This window comes from Cucurbita pepo, chromosome 5, assembly GCF_057944985.1.
Source record: "Cucurbita pepo subsp. pepo isolate OVF chromosome 5, ASM5794498v1, whole genome shotgun sequence".
NCBI classification, from domain to species: Eukaryota; Viridiplantae; Streptophyta; class Magnoliopsida; order Cucurbitales; family Cucurbitaceae; genus Cucurbita; species Cucurbita pepo.
The window spans coordinates 17,664,227-17,678,311 of NC_141802.1; the positions used below are offsets into that span (position 1 = coordinate 17,664,227).

At 36.8% G+C, this 14,085-nt stretch overlaps 3 protein-coding genes across 9 annotated transcripts; all 3 read right to left on the minus strand.

Annotated features, from left to right (window-relative positions):
• Positions 1–7: 7 nt before the first annotated feature.
• Positions 8–3,826, minus strand: LOC111794576 (CDP-diacylglycerol--inositol 3-phosphatidyltransferase 1). Its single transcript, XM_023676620.2, has 12 exons — positions 3,599–3,826; positions 3,291–3,400; positions 2,976–3,106; positions 2,730–2,814; positions 2,579–2,628; positions 2,109–2,148; positions 1,893–1,937; positions 1,722–1,787; positions 1,499–1,613; positions 1,359–1,415; positions 1,170–1,268; positions 8–275 (listed from the first exon to the last, which is right to left on the minus strand). The coding sequence occupies exons 3-12, from the start codon at positions 3,040–3,042 to the stop codon at positions 216–218; spliced, it is 684 nt and encodes a 227-aa protein (XP_023532388.1). The 5' UTR covers positions 3,043–3,106; positions 3,291–3,400; positions 3,599–3,826; the 3' UTR covers positions 8–215.
• Positions 3,827–4,832: 1,006 nt separating this feature from the next.
• Positions 4,833–8,459, minus strand: BZIP19 (Basic-leucine zipper (bZIP) transcription factor family protein). 5 transcript variants are annotated; one of them, XM_023677987.2, is made up of 5 exons: positions 8,317–8,459; positions 8,096–8,155; positions 7,055–7,870; positions 5,826–5,954; positions 4,833–5,598 (listed from the first exon to the last, which is right to left on the minus strand). In XM_023677987.2, exons 3-4 carry the CDS (start codon positions 7,836–7,838, stop codon positions 5,914–5,916), a joined length of 825 nt encoding a protein of 274 aa, XP_023533755.1. In that variant the 5' UTR covers positions 7,839–7,870; positions 8,096–8,155; positions 8,317–8,459; the 3' UTR covers positions 4,833–5,598; positions 5,826–5,913. The 5 variants fall into 5 exon arrangements, with proteins under 5 accessions (XP_023533755.1, XP_023533756.1, XP_086980494.1 ...); XM_023677988.2 differs by lacking the exon at positions 8,317–8,459 and having other exon boundaries at positions 4,833–5,172; positions 5,412–5,598; positions 8,096–8,310; XM_087124368.1 differs by lacking the exon at positions 8,096–8,155 and having other exon boundaries at positions 8,317–8,451.
• A 1,135-nt stretch (positions 8,460–9,594) lies between these two features.
• On the minus strand, positions 9,595–14,085 carry LOC111794579 (Protein kinase superfamily protein). 3 transcript variants are annotated; one of them, XM_023676624.2, is made up of 11 exons: positions 13,751–14,085; positions 13,197–13,522; positions 12,480–12,553; positions 12,270–12,370; positions 12,056–12,171; positions 11,315–11,794; positions 10,982–11,230; positions 10,726–10,889; positions 10,417–10,644; positions 10,172–10,321; positions 9,595–10,074 (listed from the first exon to the last, which is right to left on the minus strand). In XM_023676624.2, the coding sequence occupies exons 2-11, from the start codon at positions 13,384–13,386 to the stop codon at positions 9,877–9,879; spliced, it is 1,950 nt and encodes a 649-aa protein (XP_023532392.1). In that variant the 5' UTR covers positions 13,387–13,522; positions 13,751–14,085; the 3' UTR covers positions 9,595–9,876. The 3 variants fall into 3 exon arrangements, with proteins under 3 accessions (XP_023532392.1, XP_023532391.1, XP_086979786.1); XM_023676623.2 differs by having other exon boundaries at positions 12,270–12,388; XM_087123660.1 differs by lacking the exon at positions 11,315–11,794 and having other exon boundaries at positions 12,270–12,388.

Below are 14,085 nucleotides of genomic sequence, written 5' to 3' on the forward strand. Positions count from 1 at the left end.
GAAAGGATTACTAAAAAGAAGAAATTCTCAATTTCTATATGGTAGCAACCAAGAGTGCACAAATTCTGAACAGCAAAAGGCAAATGGTTTATAGATTCACATACAAAGAGAAACAGCTGCATCAGTTATTTTCAAAATAAATATTAAACTACAAAATATTTGACATGAGTGCAAGAGAGGAGTGCTTTACTGAAACAAATTTTACAAAGGTCTCATCATGGCTTCTGTTTTTTGTTGGTATCGTGAAGGACACAAACATCCGCCGCCGTCTTCATCTGAAACAAACAGAACAGTTGATGTTAGAAATGGCTGCTGTTTTTGTGTTTATTCAGGCATTCAACTTGAAATTGAATAAACTTCTGAGATCTTATGTAAGACAGAATAATGTCACCTTCAACTCCCATACTATCCAATCAAAAAAAGTCCACGTAACAAGAGGGAACAAAAACGACGAGGTATCTATTAAGGGAAATGGCAGGAGTGGAGAGCAACAGAGGTGGACAGAGACGGAGGCAAGAGAGGCATGAGTGAATTAGAACGTGGGGATTGAACGGTATGCAATATGACAATGGTTTGGAGTATAAGATTCATAAATATGGTGAGTTAAGCGAGTTGAAAGAGGACAACTCCAATAGGTATAGTCCAATAAAAAGGAAGGGATGGTGACTTAGTACTAACCGAAACCTTACACGCACAATATTCATAGGCATACAAAAGTACAGAATTTTGGTGCTTAAAGACACCCACCACAGGGAAAATGAACACACCATCAACATATTAATTTCAAGAATTTCTACTATGATTACAAGGTACCATGGATCACGTGCTAAAACTAGGAAGTACAAATCAGGAAAATTCATCCTGAAGTTATTAATTTATAATACTCCATGAGTGTCCAGACCCGAACATTCTCATGAGACAACCATCTTACTCTACTACATTTAGTTACTCATATGATGTTAAATCCTAGGCAGATGACCAATATAGCTTGAACCAATTACCTATAAATCTTTTAGTATTTACATGACCTTTATTGACCACTGGACCAACCCACGATGATTTCATATACGGCTCCTACTTCAAGTTGGGCACATTCATAAAGGAATTATTCATGCAGCTACTGAATCTATCCATCTACAAAGATATAAAGGTCTGATAACATGCATTACCTGTATGACATTAACAGCTTGCTTCACTGCCCATCCGAACAAGCTAATTACGACCAAAAGTGATAGGAGTGTCTTTTGTTGTATCGAGTGTAATATAACCTGAAAAAAGGTATCAAGTTCAAACAACTGGGATATTGTCCTACTCCTACCAACAACCCGAAATTAACACTAATGACAAACTATACTTACATCCATCAATTTCTCATTTTGCTTCTCCGCCAGCAGAAATAGAGTAATGTAAAGAACCTATAGACGGAAAATGAGGATTGAGAACAGGTGGTGCACGCCAATGAGTGTCTGAGTAATTAAAGAACAGAATTTCAAATTACCTCGCATGACACACAACAGTAAGCCATAAATGTCCTATTTCCATAATATGCCTTAAACAGCCAATTGGTGCTGTCTTTGACATCTTTATGACTGGCTTTGCCTAGCAAAAAGGTACTGAGGTAATAGTAAACCAAAAAAATCAGAGATGCATAACTATAATTATGCATGGTGAAGGGAAAAAAATGTACACATGATCAAGCAGAATTAAAAGCAATATAATACCTGTACATTTGAAGCCAGTGGCTAGCAATATCCAAGGCAAGAAGTGATAAGAAAGTCAAACCAGGCCTGCATTACAACCCTCTATAATATTTACAACTAGTTTCTTTTTAGTCTTTACAAAATCCCTTGAAACTAGCAAAAATATTATGTATATATAAATGAAATCCTTACCTGTATACTTGGGATAGAATTACTAGTAGACAAGCAGTGCTAATCCTGTGATACAGCAGATTCTGATCAAAATTGTCAATCAAGGGCAAGGTTGTATGCCCTGAGGGACTTGATATCAATATAAAGTTACGAGTATAACAAATCCAGTAGTATATCAAATTTCCATATCTTAGATGCCAAAATATATATAAATACAAAGGTTAACGACGATTGTACCGGTCTGTTACCATGTCCAGCACAGCCCCAAAGGTGGAAACTGAATCATTCAAGAACAAAGCATTACATTTTACAGATAATGGTTCAACTTTAGAGACTATCAAAGTTCAAGTGATTGAAAGCACTTGAAGCATCCTATCAATAAAATTGTACACAGGTAACTAGGTTAACGCTCTCCAATATAATTTTCTTCCATATATATATACACCAGAATAAGTCAAACTGAGAAGTCCTTAATCACAGGTTATACATTTACTTAGTTCAATTAAAGCACTCAACAATGGGTATCATAGAACTATAAACATTTACTTCCGTTCGAAAATAAAAAGAACGGCAAAAACCGTAACAGTCAAGATGAATATTGGCTTCTAATCTTTACGATAAAAACCAGAGAATTGCATCTAATATATATTTCTCCACAAGTACTCGCACGCATAGCAGATAAACACACAAACACGGTAAGTATGTACCTTGATTGAATTTGCGAGCACACCAACCGTCTATACCATCGCATACAAAGCTGAAAACATGAGTTTAATAAAAAACGTGTCCAGTTTCCCCCAATTTTGCATAAAGATATTGATGGAAAAGAGAAGGTGATATGGGAAATTAAGCACTAACCTGACAAAATAGAGGACTGAGAAAATTATTTTATTTGAGAAGCATAGGGCAAAGGCAACAATGTTCATGAGAACCCTTATATAACCTGCATTTCAGTCAAGAAAATATTTTAGAAATCATGAATGCATCATAACTTCAGCAATTAAGTAGAGTTCTTAAGTAGAAGCAGGGCATTTAATATAAAGATGACACAAGCTGATTGAATGATTTGAAGACACCATGCAATAAGAGAAATTTAATACCCACCAATAATATTGGGAACGTAAAGGTACACGGACAATTTACTTTGTTTCCGCTTCAACTTATCAGCCATGGAAGCTTCTCAAAGAGTTCAAAACTGAGTCAGATGAACTACACAATCAATCAATCTATAACTCCTGCATCCATAGCATATTTTCATGATTAAGTATTACCCCAAATCCGCACCAACAAGGACAAAAAGCTTAATCACATTAATCAAGAAAACATTCAGTGATTCTAACAAGAAAAATGAAGTAGCCAAGCAAAACAAAGTCGGAAGAGAAGATGGAATAGAATAGAAGGGTTGACGGAAGAAAAAACCTCAAGGGGAAAAGCTGGTCCGGCTGCAGATCAAAAACCCTTGGTTGACGACCCTTTTGTCGATTTATTTCTGATTCTTTGCTTAACAGTGGAGCAAAACAACGGAATAACTGCAAGCAAATATCAAACAAAGACGAAGCATTAAATTAAATGAAGTTTGACAAAGAACCGTGGGCCAAATGGGGCCCATCCATATATGGAATCTGGGCCCCGAGGCCGAGAACTACTGGAATTCGGAGGAGGAAGAGTGTTTCGTTGTCAATGGCGGCGTAAATCAGAGGAATTAGAGATGAAAGCTTTCATCGTACCAGTGCGAAGAGGAGGAAGGAAAGAATCAATGGCGAGCGAGGAGAGAGATCCTGCGGAACTGAGTATGGAGAGTTGGTAATGGTGGTTGAAAAGTGGAGACCAACTTGATGAGAATGTGTGAAGTAGTGCTCCAATGGCGGTATAATGCATATGAAAAGCTTGAATCTCGACAGCCAGAGAGAGAAGGGGAGGGAGATGAGTACACAGAATGGGGTTGAAATCAAACCAAAATTAGGGCTGTTCTTGATCATGTTTTTTTTTTTCTTTTCTTTTTTTGAGAAAAAAAAAATTAACTTTTTATCTTTAAACTTCTTCATTTTCATCCACTCCCAATTTTTTAAATATTTTTTTTTGGTTATAGATATTAATTAAATGTTTAAAAATAAATAAATAGATGATTTAGAAACTAATATTTTTCATTTATTAAAAAAAATTAGAATAAACAATACGAATAACCCGAACCATTTTTCTTTTTATCAGAACGATCCGTATTCAAGCTTTACTTCTTTATTTTTCCTCTTACTCTCGTTCTAACTTCTATTTCCTCTTTTGTCTCATTCGTGAATTTTATACTATACTAAATTTTGTTCATGAATAAGGATTGTTGATGTATGAAATGAGAAGTATGCTTTTTTTCTTTCGGTCCCTCGAAAGAAGAATGGTGTATCATAAGCTCTGATAGCATCCTCGATCGTATCGAATATGCTCGAAGGTGTTAAGCCAAACGTGAGTGCACCCATAAGTAGTTTCTAATAAAAAGAGAGGAGAGACGATGAATATATTGCTAGAGAGAACAAAAAACAAAAAAAAAAGTTTGAAAAGATTTAGAAAAAATTATTTCTAAAAATCAATCAAATTAACAGATAATTAAATTTTAAAAAATGTCTGAGATGTTATAAATTTAATATTGTGTTTAATATTAAGTTTGTTTATTTATTTATTATTATTTGTCTAATATGCCTCCTGACAAATTTTTTTTCTTTAATTCACAATTACCATAAATAATAGATTTTTTTTTTAACAAATAAAATTAAAACTACAAAAGAAATATAACAATAAAAAAAAAATCATAACATTGTTATTTATTTATTGGAAGGTAAAAAATTACGAGTGAAATCGAATCATGAACTATAGCTTTATATGAAATACAATGTTTCCGTAAAAGAATGATTTGGCAACGAGATTAAAGTCAAAAGAATCGTGAAATAAAGAATGAGGACGAGATCAAGCGGGTTTAGAAAAGGAATAGTATTAATTATCTTGTTTACGAGACAACAATTCTCAAATTGATGGAGGATCCTACCAATTGATTAATAAATTCTCGTTCTTTTGAAGTAAACGAGACCTAATAATTTTTTTTTTTTAATACAACAAACAAGAACCGAGACTAAGAAAAAAATAGTATAGAGTTTCTCTACCCTTTCATATATTCTTCTTCCACTAACCTTTTTCCAAGCAGATTTTTCCACAAAAAAGAGCCAAAAACAGCCTTCATCCAAACAACTTTTACTTAAGTCCTCCACAATGCCACCAAAGTCCAATCACACCTTATGCCAAATCTAAAGCCACCAAGCTAGAAAAAGGAAGAAGATGCAAATTAATGGCTGTACTATTCTCTTTTCTCCAATCTCGACCTCTAATTCGATGTTTCTTAACACATTTGTATACCTTCGACTCGATTAGACGTCAAAGAGTTTTAACGAAAATCATTCATAAGAACAAAGGTGAAGATTACATATGTTCCATATTTCATTAAATGGCTGGTTTTAAGCAAGATATGTGAGACAGAAGTTCTCAGAATGGCGTACGTACCCGACTTGGTCGACATGGATCACTTGGAAGATAAGGAACAATAGTCCTCCGCTTCGATAGAGTCCTGTCACGTTTCTGATTAGATTGGACATGCTACTTAAGTTCTCTTGCACATTGAATGCAGATCTAAGTTTCCGTGAGATGTTTCGAGATGGCTCGGGTCTGGATATCCCACCATTTCCTAATTCTGTAATTCCAGTAATCCATCAAATTTCTTGTCTTAGAAAGAGGGAAAGTTTTGCTAAAACCACCTAATACCTCACAAACTCGGCTAAGGACTCGGATTCTACATAGTCGTTTGCTAGCTTTATAGAAGTATCCTTATGCCCTACTTTTTCATTCAATATAATTGACCATCTCAGACAACCCAACATGTTTTAGAAAATAGGGTGAATGGGTTGTGGAAGAGAAAACCTGAAAGAGGATGTTGATGCTGCACTGGACGGAGCAGGAACCGACGCAGCTGATTATGTACACGAAAGGATGCAGATACCATCCACGATCAGCTCTTCCCAGTTCTGGACTTCTTACGGACCCCTCCTCCTAATCGAACCGCGAGCATCATATAAAGAGTTGTTAGTAGCTGAAGACAGAAAAAGGCAAGTCCTCGTGCTGTATCGAACTCTTTAAAATCTTGAATAAGGAAGGAAATATGATAGAAACCAATATTCATACTGTTTTACTGATGCTTATGGAACATATATGAAAAAAATTGCATATAATTTTACACCCCGAAAGGAAAATGAGCGTTAACAAATCTCATATCAGATGATGAGAAGATGAATGGCAGCTGAAAATGATTACATTTAATTTGAACACTCAACAAATGAAAGCTGCGCCAACTAACAAGAGTCTAGCAAGCTAAATATGAAAAGAACCTAAGATGGTAGTAGAGAGATCTTCAAGAGCCAGCCGGGTTTTGCTTCGACAGGGAACATCGAGTTCAAACTTTTATAACACATAACTTGGACAGATTCTTTCATAGACACCTGAGGTTAAGACGTCGTTACATACATATGTAATACGTTGAGTGAAAACAAACTAAACTGTGGATACTTCATTCATATATTGTCAAGAACTAATGTAACAGTCCAAGTTCACCACTAGCAAATATTATCCTCTTTGGGAGAGCCGACATTGAGTGAAAACAAACTAAACTGCGGGAAATTACTCCATCAAGATACTTCAGTCATATATTGTCAAGAACTAATGTAACAGCTCAAGTCCACCGCTAGCAGATATTGTCCTCTTTAGGCTTTCCCTTTCGGGCTTCCCCTCAAGGTTTTTAAAATGCGTCTGCTAGGGAGAGGTTTCCACACCCTTATAAAGAATGCTTCGTTCTCCTCCCCAACCGATGTGGGATCTCACAACTAAGATCTCCAATGGCTTTTATCACAACATATATGCATTATGCACATAAAACAGAACCATGCACCAATCAACTCAACAAGAAAATCTCAAGAACATCTGGATGATACTAATTTGCTACACACATCAACTATCTAGACGACCCTGTTCTCAAAATGCAATGCTTATTCTTGCAAGTTCTCAGAAAATGATAGTAATCAACTGAGCTGCCTACACTGCGACAATCATAAAAGATTAGAACTAAAAACATTAAGAGTTAAGTGCTCAGGATTCACCTTTCTTCTGATTAAATTCGGCGCAATTGATGTTAGAAACTGCGTCCCCTAATCCACAATCAGGAAGTTCCTTTGTTCCTCCTGTGTTTTGATTAGCCGAGCACTGAAGATTTTCAAAGTCACAGCCACTGAAGCTTTGCCCGTTCAACAAAACGCTCTCTCCACTTTTCCCATCGGCCCCTGGATGAAGGCAATACGGCTGATCATTGCACTGCACATTACATGGATTTATCATGTAACTACCAGACATGTTTTGATTGGGAAGATCTGAATTGGCTGGTTTCTGATAAGGAAATGTTCCAATCTCCCCTTCAATTCTTCCTCTAATATCCACAAGCAAACATTTGAGCCTCGAAATCTCAGCCTCCAATGCAGCCTGACCCTGCAATCTCTTCAACAGTTGCTGATTCAAGGTCCTCAATCTCACAACTTCATCTTCCAATGATGCAGCTCTTGCCTTCTTCTTCTCACGGTATTTACGAACCGCTTCGCGATTACCTAGCGGGCGTTTCTTAGTCTTCTTATCCACAGATTCCGCCGTGTCATCAGTGGAAACCTTTTCTTCGGTAGGGGAGGAAACAATTTTAGTATGAACATGAAAACATGTGTGCGTATGTGAATAATCAGGACCAGGAGGGTTGCAAGTATGAGCATGCGTGCAAGCATGAGTATCCTTAAGAATCTCATCGAAGAAGCTATCCATCGAGCAGCTACTCAGAAACTCAACGGCATTCGAACTCGAAAACACTTCAGGATTCGAGGATTCAAGCTCGCCGTCTTCCATTATAGATATCAGCCAACGCAGCTAGAAAAGCTCTAGAGAAATTTAATGGGAGGGGATAATAATGAGAATCGACTTTAAGTGATTATGAACCGAATCGAGATCCTAAACAATCAGGACAAATAGGGTTTCCGCACAATTCAATTGGCAGACAGAACCAAAAAAAGATCAAAAAATAAAACAAGCATCACAAACGAAATTCTCTGCAAAGATATGAGGAATTTCATCCACCAAAAGTTCAAGAAGAACACTAAATTTACCTCTACAGCAAGAAGAAAAGGCTGAGACCTCATAAAATGAATCAAAAACCTAGTGGCGAACTGCAAATCACGTTGATCGGGGGAATAATCAGATACCATCAAAAGAAGAAAATTCAATAATCGAAACCTAAACCCCAATCAAAAAATGACAACTGAACGGCAAATGATGGAAGAAATGATTCGACAATCGTAAAGAAAGCGACAGAGAATAGGATTCGAACCCTTTTAGAGAGGATGCTCGAACTTCAAACTTCGATCATGAAAAAGAAAAAAAAATAATAATAATAATTTTTACAAAGTTTTATCAAAGCGTAAAAAATCCTGACTTTCAACACCACAAAATTATAACCTTTTGGGGGCGGGAGAAAGAACATTGGCTTACGGATTCTTTATTTTTCATTTTTTATTTTCCTAATAAAAAACAATTATTAAACTGAACAACGACTTATCGTTTTGATTTTTTTTTTTTTTTTTTTATTAAAAATAATTGACTTATTTAAATTTTATTAAATAATTTACGTGTCCTTTCAAATTGAAAATTCAATAATTTATTTTACACCAAATTAAAATTTTAAAAATTTATTAGACATTTTTTTATTAAACAAATAAAAACATGTTTTTTGTTTTGTAATTATTTATTAATTTTATTAAACAAAATCTTAAATATAAAAAATTTTAAATACTATTATTACAATTTGTTCATTTTTGTCGGCTTTTATTCATTTTAATCATCATATTTTCGAAACATTAATTTTGGTATTTGTATTTTTTAAAACTAACAATTTCTTTTTGTCGTTGATTTATTGTTTTTCCATTGTATTTCCTAAATTTCATCATTTATAATAAAAAGGGTGCGCTTATTTTTTTTGTCTTCAATTTCAGTTGATTTTTTTAAAATTTTCAATTAAAATCTAAAAAAGAAAGACTATTTGATATGATTTATTTTATTGGTTTGACCATAAATATAGGAGAGTTGACTTTTAAGTTTTTAATAGATTTTTCTACGCGTTTTAAAACTGTGAGGTTGAGGACGATACGTAATAGACAGAGCAGAGAATATTTATTAGTGTAAGCTTGGACTGTTAAAAATGATATTAGAGTCATACACTAAGCAGTGTATTAATGAGGATGGTGAGATCTCATCGTGGAAACCTCCCAGTAAGGTAAAACAAATATAAAAATTAATTAATTTTATATTTATATATTTAAAAAATGGGGGCAAAGTGGGAAATTGGATAGGTTCGGAGATGAGAAATACAATTCCTATCATCGACCCCATTTTTCTATATGAAAATTTTCAACTCATCTACTCTCACACGGTAAATAGTCATCGTTAATTGTTAATATAAAATGACACGAAACATAGAGATTCTTACACACGGGCATGCATACCAAATATAATTTGTCGGAACTCAAAAATATTTATATTTTAGAACGATCCAAAATGGCAATAAAATTGTAAATATGGTTCATATATGGTAGCTTAACTAGGAAAGAAATATATAAATATAACTCATCATTGACTTAATTGCCCTTCAAACCAAAAAAGAAAAGAAAAAAAAAAGGGAAAAATATTTACAAGCCATTTAAGAAATCACCTCAGCAAAGGGTGCAAAAGTTTTTATACTCATTGTACAGTTTTATTCTCTAAATTTTAGCTAATTTACAGTGTATGGTGAACGGAATGACGTATTAGAAGCTCGTTAAAGCTTGAGGATCTTCTCACGACAGGCTCATGTCGCACGCCTAAAGGCACCCGACTCCGCTCCATCGTGCCGCCTTCACCATAGGGCTTGCCCAAAGGCACCCGGCTCGGCTCCATCGTTGTCGTCGTCGTCGTCACCAAGCAATGCAAGGTTCATCAAATGCAGATCAGAGCTCGAGTTTGGATAAACTTCATCGTCTCCATTCTCGACACTTTGTGATTCCTCCATACTTACATTCATGGAATTGATTTCGCCTCTTAGAATCTTCAGTATCTGGAGCGAAGTGCGTTCGTAAACATATTTGACCGATTGATACAAGTATTGTGTGACGTGTTTGTGGGAATTGAGAAGATATTGTTGAGAGCAATACCTGACTAATTCTAGGACGGAGTCGGGACGCCCTCGTGATGCACAGGGTTGCTGCAAGAGCCATTCTTTGCAACTGATCGACGTCGAATTTTCGCACCAAATTTGGATCGACTAGTTCGTTTATGCTGCCACTCTCTATGATTGGCTTAGCCTGACATATCATATACATATACACTCTCTTCATTCTTGTTCATTATGAGTATCATGAAGTTAAAATTGTGAGCTATGATGAGATAGAGGTCTTACCCACATAACCAAGCTCTTTTGCTCTTTCCAAGTCTCTGCACTGATTGCTCTCCGTCCCGATAACAGTTCGAGTAGAACTATACCGAAAGCGTACACATCAATCTTATTACTCATCTTTCCATACATGAAATATTCAGGAGCAAGATATCCAAACGTTCCGACGACGTTGGCCTCGATCTGAAACGATGATTCTGTTGGTCCCCAGATTGCAAGGCCAAAATCCGATAGCTGTGGCACAGAACATCAGTTAGGATTACGAATAGACGAGAAAGAATCAACGTCGATCCGATGAGGACTTTCTAACACTACCTGTGGTTCAAGTTCATCAGTGAGCAGAATGTTTGATGATTTGACATCTCTGTGTACAACAGGCCGAGGATATTCGTCGTGTAGGTAGCTTAGCGCCTCGGCAATACCGATAGCCAGCTTGAATCTCACCTCCCATGAAAGAATGCCTTTTTCTTGCTTTATATCTACATATCAAACAACTTTCTGATCAGCATACTACTCCTGAGCTGATAGTATTTCAGATTGTACAAGAACATATAATGTATCTAAGCCTTACCAGATAGATTTTCCTCTAAACTTCCTTGAGAAAAGAAACCATAAACAGATATCAACATATCGTCATCGACGCAGATACCGAGAAACGGAGTTATGTTCTTGTGATGTAATGAGGATATAATATCAATTTCTTGAGAAAATTCATTCCATGCCTGTTTGGAAGAGTTCATTACTTTAACTGCAATTGGCTTTCCATCTGGGAGAATTCCTTTGTATACATGATTGCAACCGCCTTTCCCAATCAGGTTTTCTGTAAAGAAAACACGAATTTATGAGTCGAACGACGAGAGAACGGATTCAACCATCAATTTAAAGCGAGGATTAACTCGAAAACCTGAAGAGAAATGAGAAGTTGACGCTTTCAACACATCAGGACTAAACCATTTATAAGTAGATGAGTTAGTTTTCAGGATATACTCCAAGTCTTCTGGTGGTTCAGAGAAGTCAGATAAAATTCCAAGCCCTGGCTCACTTCTTGATGGATCATTTTTTTCTTTTGTGCTTACACGACTCGGTGAGCGATCGGGTAAGTTCATCACCCATTGCACTACAGACATGTTATGTAAACATGAGTTTTGTGAAATTTTTGGTGTCGTTCGAAGCAATGGCCAACCGAGCCCTGGCTCGGGATGGTCAATCTTCATTGATGTGTCTTTTTTGTTACTATTTCTTTTACTTTCAAGGATGACTCCATGATGTTCATCTTTCAAGTCTTCACTACAAATACTATAAGAAGCAGAAGTCTCAGTCTCAGAGGCATCAAAATCAGATTGACTAGCTTGACTAAAACTTGGTTTTGGGTCATGATTCAAGCCTGTCATGTTGCAGTCAAAAATCCATTGACTTTAGTTTTGGTTTTTAACCAAAAAAACAAAAGAACGATGAAGAAAGAAAGTCAAGCTCAAACCCACCGCTAGCAAATATTGTCCTCTTTGAACTTTTCCTTTCGGGATTCCTCTCAAGGTTTTCAAAACGCGTCTTAAAAACCTTGAGAGAAAGCCCAAAGAGAACAATATCTACTTGCGGTGGACTTGGGCGGTTACATAAATGGTCTTTAAAACCAAGAACACCAAACCTGGTAGTTGATCATTGGTGGATCTTCTGAAGACAATTTTTCCGTTGTTGAGAGCCAAAACGTCGGTGGTTCGAGGCAGTTGCTTGACTAAGTATCTAGTTGTTGAAGACCAAACCCTGCAAATGGTTTTTGTTAAGCCCAAACCAGAAAACAAACAAAAAACTACTACCACCAATTCAAAAAAACAGCCCCAGCAGCATAGCCTTTTGCCTACCCAAGATTAAATGGTTTGCTTGTTCCCAAAACTACAGCCCCAGCAGCATAGCCTTTTGCCTGTCTGACCAGAGTCTTCCTAACCGAACTTCCGGTCGATATCTGAGCAATAAGAGCTACCTATTATCGAATTTGAAGATAATAATCAGTAACAAAAACTTCATTTCATCCTTAGAATCATCCATAAAGGGCAATGAAATCCAAACCAAACCTTGTTTACATCACAAAGGCTTTTGTATCCTTCTAAGAATTCATCAAATAAGGGCTTATCTTTTGATACGCGATCTGTTTGGCAAGAGGGAAAAATCATATTTCAAAACTAAGCATTTTTAACCGCCCAAGCCCGCCGCTAACCTATGTTGTCTTCTTTGGGCTTTCCCTTTCGAGCTTCCCCTCAAAGTTTTTAAAACGCGTTTGGTAGGGAGAGGTTTCCACACCCTTACAAGGAATGCTTCGCTCCCCTCTCCAACCGACGTGGGATCTCACAATCTATCCCCTTGGGAGCCCAGCATCCTCGTTGGCATACTACTCGGTGTCTGGCTCTGATACCAATTGTAACAGCCCAAGCTCACCGCTAACAAATATTGTCCTCTTTGGGCCGAAACCCGAAAGAGGAGAACAATATCTGCTAACGGTGGGCTTGGGCTGTTATAAATGGTATCAGAGACAGACACCGAATGGTGTACCAACAAGAACGCTAGGCCCCCAAAAGGGGTGGATTATGAGATCCCACGTCAATTGGAGAGAAGAACGAAGCATTGCTTATAAGCGTGTGGAAACCTCTCCCTACCAAACGCGTTTTAGAAATTTTGAGGGGAAGCTCAAAAGGAAAAGCTCAAAGAGGACAATATCTACTAGCGGTGGGCACGGACGGCTACACCATGTATGTATTAAAAGAGTGAAACCAGAGATTAGAAAGAAAGTACACCAGAAGTTTGACAAACATGGATTACAATGACACAATCCCCAGGATCAGCAACTTTAACAATCGCCCAATTGAGTACGTCTCTGCTATCGCCATTAATTCTAATCCCCACTAACACATTCTTCCTCTTCTTCTTCTTTTTCTTCTTCTTCTTCTTTTCAATAACCTCATAATCCTCCTGGTCAATTGTCATTTCGTTTCCTCCAGATTAATCTCCTATAATCTCCCAAACCCCACAGATTTTGAATCTTCTTCAATCTCCAGGGCTTCAGCAGACAACCTCTGATTGAGAGATTCCCCACTTCTCAACCCCCCCACCATTACACACACTGCAACCAAAACCCACCAGAATCGACCAACAAAACAATCAGAAATCTTAAAACACCCACAGAAAAGAAAGAAAGCGCAGCCAGAACTTGTAGCTATGAGTATTTACAAACAAACAGCAACCCATTGACGCATCCAAAAAGCTACCATTATTTCATTTCCAACAATAATTTCAATTAGAACCCTAAAATAAAGCAGAAGATAAATAGAAGCCGACAAATGGGTTGTACCTAAAACTTGTACCGATTCATCGTCCAAGCTCAGCATGATTTCAAACACCGATTTCGCCGATTAATCAGCCCGTACCCTCTAACCTACTGCGAGACGATAAAGAAATTTGAAATCCAAGGAGAAGTAGGGCACAAAACTGTCGTAAACGACAATAATTTCAGGTAGGACGACGCCAAGCATGAATGAAAGAAAATTGGGTTTGTGGGTTTTTATATATTTGTTCGAATCAGTTGAGGAAACAAAAATGTCGGCAAGAGAGAGAGAAAGAAAAAAATCGCAGAGAATTTCGAAGGAATTGAAAGAGACGATTAGGTTTAACGAAGATTGATTTCTT

Bases quoted from the DNA above. Each gene is read 5' to 3' on its own strand.
- LOC111794576 (XM_023676620.2), bottom strand. From the start codon at position 3,042: ATGGCTGATAAGTTGAAGCGGAAACAAAGTAAATTGTCCGTGTACCTT. The intron at 2,629-2,729 runs GTTAGTGCTTAA...TCATGTTTTCAG, and splicing joins TCAGTCCTCTATTTTGTCAG to CTTTGTATGCGATGGTATAG. The intron at 1,788-1,892 runs GTAAGGATTTCA...GTTGTAATGCAG, and splicing joins ATTCTATCCCAAGTATACAG to GCCTGGTTTGACTTTCTTAT.
- BZIP19 (XM_023677987.2), bottom strand. From the start codon at position 7,838: ATGGAAGACGGCGAGCTTGAATCCTCGAATCCTGAAGTGTTTTCGAGT. The intron at 5,955-7,054 runs GTGAATCCTGAG...CGGTTCGATTAG, and splicing joins CGAATTTAATCAGAAGAAAG to GAGGAGGGGTCCGTAAGAAG.
- LOC111794579 (XM_023676623.2), bottom strand. From the start codon at position 13,386: ATGACAATTGACCAGGAGGATTATGAGGTTATTGAAAAGAAGAAGAAG. The intron at 12,389-12,479 runs GTTTGGTTTGGA...ATTCGATAATAG, and splicing joins GCCTTTGTGATGTAAACAAG to GTAGCTCTTATTGCTCAGAT. The intron at 10,890-10,981 runs GTAAGGCTTAGA...TTTGATATGTAG, and splicing joins TTTAGAGGAAAATCTATCTG to ATATAAAGCAAGAAAAAGGC.